An 8,219-nucleotide genomic window follows, 5' to 3' on the forward strand; every position below is an offset into this window, starting at 1 on the left:
AGCTATTTAAAACCAAATGTGCATTGACTGCTCTTGGGTTATTTGTCGCTTTAGAAATGTTTGCAGACTATTTAAAATACAAAACCAAATTCTCCTTGGGATCATATGACTTGCATTTAAAAGTCCAAAGTGAAATACTGTACTGCCACACGAAATTGCAAAATTACGCCATTTAGCGAGGGTTATCCCCTGTCGGAACACAACATACGACGTGTTTTATTCAATTATGAATTATGACCAATATTTTATAGTGACCCAGAGACTCAAAAATGACAACTACTTCCTAAAGTAAAAATATTTTCGTCCTCCATGAATTTAGGAGGAGAGACGCCCCCTTACGGTAGGATTGTGTCAGTCCTTCAGGAAGAATACGTCCTCAAAGAGATGAGGGCGCACATCCGCCCAAAAAAGTGAAAGAAAGACTAGAAAGTAGTGTTTATCGATTTCCCCCAAGCATAAAACAAAAAAACGTTAAACAAAGATCTTTAAGTACACTCTAAGCGCAGTAATCTCTTAACACCTGCAACGAATGCATAACATAATGGTTATGTGGACAGTGGGGAATAAGATACGCGTGACCAAAGTGGACATGATTCTGAGTCCGGTCCTCGGACGCACCCGTTTATAATATATTCCTGACGTGCGCCGGTGTCTGTTGGCTGCGGACACACAGAGCGCGGCACAGTGTTTAACGAGCTGCATTCGCGATTCAGTGAAAATCGACTGCAAAACCACGTTAAATACATTACTAGGAAACGAACTTTTTAAGTTGTGAAAATCAAAATTTGTTTTGCTCTAAAAAGTTTTACAGGTGCACCAGTATATCGTTTGTTTGAAATGACAATAACTTTCCTCACTCCAGCTGATAGGCGTCACTAATACGTATGCAACACTGTTTGCAGAAAGCGAGAAATGCTGTACCTCCAAAACAGTAGGTGGCGATAGAATACATTGCTTGGTTTGTACCTCTCGACAATACGTGGACAGTGTATACGTTTGTCCTGGTTTGTTCCGCCACAGCAGTAGGCGGCGATATATACATATCTCTTGGAGTTTTCCACCAGAACAGGAGGGGGCGGTGTTCAAAAATCGCTTGGATTATACCACCAAAACAGGAAGGGGCGGTGTTCAAAAATCTCTTGGATTATACCACCAGAAAAAGAGGGGGTGATGTCCAAAAATCGGTTGGATTATACCACCAGAACAGGAGGGGGTGGTGTTCAAAAATCGCTCGGATTATACCACCAGTACAGCAGGGGGCGATGTGCAAATTTTTGATACAAATACGACCAAAACGCTCACAAGAAGAAAAGTAGGAAGTAGAGTTCTAATGTAAGCGTGCGCAGTAGAAAGTGCCTTATAAACATAAACGAATATTCTCAGTGTCTATTAGCTGTGTGTTAAGGTAAGCATTTTATACTAGTTTGTGAATAAAATTGCGTTTTTAAGCAATTTCAATTTGGTGAAAAATGTGTTTATGAGTTGACCACAGTAGTAGGGTCGACATTTACGCAACTTTGATGATTCATAAATTTGTCTGTTGAAGTTATTATTATTTCAGTAAGATTACAGTCAAAATGAATTTGGTTTTGGGTTAAACTTTAATTTTCTGTTTAGCAGAGACAGTCTTCACGTTCTTCCAATAACTTTTGCTCCTCTGAATGAAAAGTAAAGTTTTAACAAAATGTGTGTTTTTATTATATATTTATGAGCTTGCTTTTCATTTCAGGTTAAATTTAGACAGACTCCCAATGATGAAAATTATTTTTAAACTTTGAGGTAAATGAAAATGTAGTCTGTCTTTAAGTGCAGCAGTGTTTCTTCTTCTCATCATGTTTTGCAGGATATGGATGACCTTGGTGCCGAAATTGGGACTTGTATTTCAGAAGACGATACCTCTGTTGATGATGAACCGCGAAGTAAAAAGAGGCGATTATATGTGCCTCTATCAGCAGAGTGCTTCAAAAGTACGAACGTTTTTAGTCTAAAGGTCTTCGGTGTCGGCAGTGATGGGAGGGCGTAGGTGGCCAGTGGCTGTATACCTTTTACATATTCTCACTCACAACAATCTGCCTCCTGTGTAATTGTGTGTGCTCTTATTACACAGTCATCTTGTAGACTAACAACAGTCTGCAGGAACATATAAATCCCATAAACAAGGCCACATATGTTTACAAACTGTGCAAAGTGTCATATTCACATTCAGTCGTTGACTCCATATCTTTACACCGTTTTAAGGTTAGGATTGTGGGGCTCTGTGAGCATATTTAAATCTGTATCTGATTTCACTCTTTATGTTTTAAGGAACTCCCAAGGAGACAGGATTTCACCGAAGTGCTAGAGAGTGTCTAAGAAAGATTCGGGAAGATCTTTTACAACATCGGTGGCAGGAAGCTGCTGAGTATATGATTAGTTACTTCCAGACGCTGGAGGACACCACTGTAACCAAGCAGCTGTTGGCATCTGAGGTTGTTTGGATTTTAGTATTAGTGCAATTTCATTAGTACTTGTAATAAATTTGGTTGTTAGTGTATTTCATTCCGTTTTACCATTTTCCTGGAAAAGATCAATATTACGGCAAAAAGCATGTTTAGTTTTACTGTGTTTCTTTCTGCTGTTTTACAGATTATTTGGAGGTTAGGTACCGAGATTCTCCATCACCACCCTAACTCTAATCCGGAAGATTTCAATTCTTTTTTAGAGCAGATGAAAAATATTGGAGTGAAGAGTTACTTAAAGGTATTTTAAAATAACTAGTATTAATAGTATAGACTGGGTTGTTTTTCTTATAATTGTTTAATGTTTTTAAAGGTATTCAGATAAATAATGGAAAATCAGACGAGTGGTAAAATTATGTTCTATAAAATGTCAGTTTTGAGATTAGTGTTAAAAACAAGTTATCCCTTATATGTTTTGCCTTAGACTTCATGCAACACACATTTTTCTGGGTATATATATTATTATTATTATTATTATTTTGTCCCCCCCCCCCCCCACAAAACAGGTGCATGAAAAAAGCTTTCTTCCTTGTAGGTCTCTTTGGAACATGCTTTCCATCTGTTGTTGACTGGACATTTTGATGAGGCCAAACAACAGCTATCGATAGCTGAGAGCTGGAGGTATGGGAGACAGTCTGCCTCTCAGGCAGACAAGATGAAACTCATCCATGCCTATAGGGGGTTCCTTGACTACTTCTCCTGGATCTCTAAGAAGAACGCCACCTCAGGAGATGGTAAAAGGATGTGTTCAAACTGTACTGGTTAATCTGAGTGACCCTGTTTTCCCACCCACCGCCAAAATCACAAAGGAGTGTCGTATCTTCTAATGGAATGTGAAACTACAATAAAGTCACTATAGCAGCTTTTGTGATTGACTTTAAACAACTTCAATTAGTTAATGTATAAAAGGTCTATCTTACTCTCTGCCCCTTTCATCCAGATGATGCTGATGTCGCTGACCATAAAGAGATGCACAACTACTTCCGGCAAGCATCAGTTAATCTTCAGGAGATACTAAAGCAGCCAGGAGTGTGGGATCCGTTTGTAATAGGTTATGTCAATGTGAGTGATACCTTCAGATCTTTGGTTGTGCTAAACATGGCACATGTCAAATGTAGGCTTGGGTGTTTTGCTGGGAGATGAACTGTGCAGAGGGAGGCAGAACAAGAAACTCTCGAGGAAAAACTATTTGTTCCATTTTACAGGGCTTAAGATTTTACCTGGTGAGTTTTTTTTTTTTCTGGCTTGGAAAAGTAGTAAAACATACCTGATGTCATTCTGAACAAAACATGTTCTTTTTATATGCCAGTATTCAGAATTTAAGAGTGGAATGTGAGGGTACATGTTGCTGTCATGGCTCTAATCAGGAAGTTTCATAGTAAATCAGCTGTACCATGCTTTATTTGTACAGTTGTTTACTATTATTAGTGTAATATCAGTTTTTATGTTTTCCATAGTATCTGTGTTAATTCATATTATTCCCTGATACCGTATTTGCCATTGGTGTGTTTCATTTGGTGAAATGGGTGTGTATAGATGCCTTGAAAATGCGATTACATACTTAGAATTAGTGTGGTGTAACTTTGGATCATCTGCATCTTACAATTGTATGATTATTTCAGATGCTAGAGTTCTACAATGATCAGGATGGGGCCCTGAGTATACTGAAAGAGTATGCCTATGACAACAGCTTCCCACCCAATCCTAATGCTCATGTCTTCCTCTATGACTTCTTAAAGAGGCACGACGCTCCAGAGAAGAAATTGATCAGGGTGCTTGAGGTGTGTGTGAGCTTGAAGCAAGCTTGACAGTGACCCTAAGAATGTATCTTTCTGCAAAGAACACCTTTGAATAGGAGCTACAAACACTCATAAGATGCTTTTATTCATGCAGTGGTGACAGATTTTTTTTTTTTTTTTTGATTCTCTCGCCACAGGTTCTCCAGGCATTGGTTCCTAGTCATGAGCTGATGTTGGAATTATGTTCTCTTTTGCTTAAGTCAGGTAAACATTTTTTTTATTTTTTATTGCTGCCTTTCTTTAGATTATCGGTCTTCTATTTGTTTTTTGTATTTTCCTAAGAGGTTTCTCGGTGTATGTATTTTTTAAATTGTAGCAAAATGTTATGATTGCTTCTGTTGTATACAAATGTGTAATTTTTGTACTTTTCAGATGATGAAAAACACCTTGAAGAAGCAACAGGTGTAATTTTTAGCCTTCTTGACTACAGCAGCTGGAAACAAAACCTAGAAGCATGGACTTATTTAAGAAACACTGTTAAAATCCTTAAAAAGAAGTAAGGATGATTTTATACTATATAATGTTTATCCTTATATGAAAGGCTTTTTACTATGTATGATATACGTGTACTTCGTTGTGGAAGTTACCAATTTCTATAAGCCAGACTTTTGTAGTGAGACATGAAATGTACTGTACATGGCAAGCTAAGATAGCTGGAATTTGTTACCCTGCAATGGGTGAGCAAGATGTTTGGTTATATGCCATTAAATTGTCATCTGGACCAAAAATTAGTTGTGGGAATATTGAAAGTTCACCAGACTATATCAGAATATACAATATCTTATTACTATTGACATTCAAAAAATAACATTACATTTATTTAGGAGATGCTTTTCTCCAAAGCGACTGCCAATGAACATTATGTAGTGTCACTAGCCCACACGCCTTATTCACCACGGCGGCTTACACTGCTAGGTACACTACTTACAATGGGTCACTCAACCACACATCAGTGGAACACTCTCTCTCTCACCCACACTCTATGGGTGAACCTGAACAGCATGTCTTTGGACTGTGGGAGGAAACCCATGCAGACACGGGGAGAACATGCATACTTCACACAGACTGAACAGGGATTGAACCCATGTCCTCTTGCACCACCCAGGCGCTGTGAGACAGCAGCGCTACTCGCTATACCACAGTGCTGCCTCCAACATCCCTCAGCGGGTGTAGAATTTACCTTCTAATGCTTTATAATTTAGGGTGGCATGCTTATGCAGTGAATAGCACTGGTGCCTCGCAGCTTCTGTGGTGTAGGTTTTATTTGGGATTAAATCCAGCTTAGTCTGTGAGGAGTTTGCATGTTTTCCCTAAGTGTGTATGGCTTCTCTAGGTACTCTACTTTCCTACCACAGTCCAAAGACGTGTTTCAGGTGAATTGGTGACTCTAAATTGCCTTTATTGTGAGGAATAGTTTGCTGGTCTCCCATCACGGTTTACTCTGCTTCATGCCCTATGCTTCCAGGACAGGCTGCGGACCACTGTGCCGGCATTTGTAGAAGCAGTTACTTTTGATGAATGGATCCTTCAGATTTTAGAAGTAAATTGTAACTGGAATGGGAATTGCCTGTAAATACTGCAACTGAAAGCAAATCGATGCACAAAAGTTTACATGCCTCTTCCATCTTGTAGCCAAAACTCAGTTTTTGCATACCATTGTGAGTTGTTTACTGTATGTCACTTAGAGTTTTAAGTTTTGCTGTATTTCTTTGCTTGTAGAAAACTGATGCATTTAATCACCAAGGAGTGGGAGACTAGAAAAGACTGGTGGCCAGCCTTTCATTTCAGAACACATCACGCAAAGATAGATTTAGAAGAGAGCAAAGAACTGATTACACTGAAAGCCAAGACTGCCTCACTTTTAAGTGGACACAGTAAGTTGACGTATCGTCTCCATATCAATGGAGTTGCAAATGTGTATTTTAATAACTTTCATACCACTTCTACTTCATATCACTTGAAATGTACACACAGATTGTTTTAGTGTTATTACTTTATATGAGTTAAATTTTATTAGAATACACTCATCCCTCCATTAGCCGGTCTCCCAACATTTAGTTTTTTTCATGCATATGGATTTCCATATATTCAGTCTGTGACATTGGTCGAGACCCCTGATATTTAGTCTGGTGCGATAAACGGAAAAAATTTCATTGTGAGACGCACTTTTGTAGGAATCGTGTTCCCACAAACTCTGTAGTCACTTTCTTACTCATGTACTTCTGTTTGCGTCCTTTTTCCGTTGTATTTTTTAAATATTCATTTATTTAAATGTGATATAGTATTAATCTTCCTCAAGCTGCTCACATTCATTTATTTGCAGACATGTCTCAGTACCGTACTGTGACAGTAAGTTTACATTATGAAGTTGTTTTTTTAAAAGTTATGTATGTGGCCCTTCACTAAATTTCTGTGAGTAGCTTGCTGGTATCCTACAGACCTAGGAAACCTTTAAAAAATAGAAGCTAGAAATGTAATTTCTGCATTTATAATTTAGAGTAGAAGAAAATGTTATAATGAAAGAGAAATTCATGCTTATTACCTCTATTCCAGATGTAGACATAAAACTCATATTTAGAGGGGTGAGGAAGCTTTTTATATGCTCACCTATGTTTGCTATTAACAACTTGCTTGAGGACATGAACGATTGAAAAAAGCTCAGCAAACACCTTTGTGATTCAAAAAAACTTCACAGACACCATCAGATGAAATGAAGTAATCTTAGCCCAAGTGTTCATTCTGTTTTAAAGTGTTGCCTAACATCAAAAGAGGAAAAATTGTGCATCATTTAGAGTTGTTTTGTAGTGAACTTGGCAGAACTTGAGATGAATTAAAATTTTTCTCAGAAAGAAGTAATTGAGTAATTTCCTTATCTGGCAATTTGATAAGAAGTCCCTTTTCAAGAATGAATTGGGACCAGTTAATGGGGAACGAATGTACATGAGACATCAGTAAGAAAACATGTCCATTTTTACATGGAGTTTTATGTTTGGAATGTTAGACTTTATTGTGAGACTTTATTTTAAATTAACTTTTTTTCTTGGCACTAACAAGCTTAGTAATTTGCACAAATCACTCCTAAGAACTGTTTGGTATTTTAAAGTGTATACAGCAAATGAAGAATATCCAGACATAAAATGTATGGCTTGCAGCAGTAAATGTAGTACTTAAATAATTTTAATAATAATGTAAGAGTTGAATAATTTAATGTTCCTTTATTCTTCTTAGATGAAGTTTTTTTTAGGGTGTGCAAACATGGAATATGACAATCATCTGTACTGTCACTGTTTGAGTGATGTTATAAAATTGATCTTAACATAATTTAAAATGACCCAAATGTTTTACTTTATTTCAGAATGCATATATTGCAGAAAGAAACTTGAACTTTTTAAAGAGAGTAACGGACATGCTAAAAAAGTGAGAAATGTGGTGAAACGGACTGCATCACCAATAGCTTCACAGGAGGTGTCAAGAGGCCACTACTAGGGTGGAAAAGTCCTGTATCATTTCAGCTGCAGTTAAGTGTTATTGACCATCTGCATATTGGTGTATATATGTAATAAATACAAAAAAGTGTATATTCTTTGTGTGTGTGTGTATATATATATCTATGTTTATATGTAATGTATGTATAGGTTTATTTATAAAGTTTGAGATGTGAAAAAATTAAAACTAACTGTAAAAATGGAAATGATTAATGTATTTTTCTGTACAGACATTTAGGATGTATTCTTGTAATTCATGCTATTTAAAGGATTCCTACCTTAGATTAAAAAGAATGTTTTTATTTGAAAATAGAATACTATAGTGTAGTCCTGACTACTACTCTCCTATGAATAAAGTTTGCACATCAGATTCATGAAAATGTGGATAGAGCTTAAAACTGTGTCCAATGATTGAGGATGACAATTGTTCATTCTAA

The 8,219-nt window shown here is 37.0% G+C and overlaps 1 protein-coding gene across 1 annotated transcript; it reads left to right on the forward strand.

Annotated features, from left to right (window-relative positions):
* The first annotated feature begins 1,271 nt into the window (after positions 1 to 1,271).
* On the forward strand, positions 1,272 to 7,830 carry taf1a (TATA box binding protein (TBP)-associated factor, RNA polymerase I, A). Its single transcript, XM_018743622.1, has 11 exons — positions 1,272 to 1,405; positions 1,844 to 1,967; positions 2,305 to 2,468; positions 2,626 to 2,739; positions 3,034 to 3,232; positions 3,439 to 3,560; positions 4,121 to 4,279; positions 4,435 to 4,501; positions 4,670 to 4,793; positions 6,017 to 6,171; positions 7,653 to 7,830. Exons 2-11 carry the CDS (start codon positions 1,847 to 1,849, stop codon positions 7,781 to 7,783), a joined length of 1,356 nt encoding a protein of 451 aa, XP_018599138.1. The 5' UTR covers positions 1,272 to 1,405; positions 1,844 to 1,846; the 3' UTR covers positions 7,784 to 7,830.
* Positions 7,831 to 8,219: the final 389 nt, after the last annotated feature.

The sequence above is a fragment of the Scleropages formosus genome, chromosome 1 (assembly GCF_900964775.1).
Source record: "Scleropages formosus chromosome 1, fSclFor1.1, whole genome shotgun sequence".
In the NCBI taxonomy this organism is placed as follows: Eukaryota; Metazoa; Chordata; class Actinopteri; order Osteoglossiformes; family Osteoglossidae; genus Scleropages; species Scleropages formosus.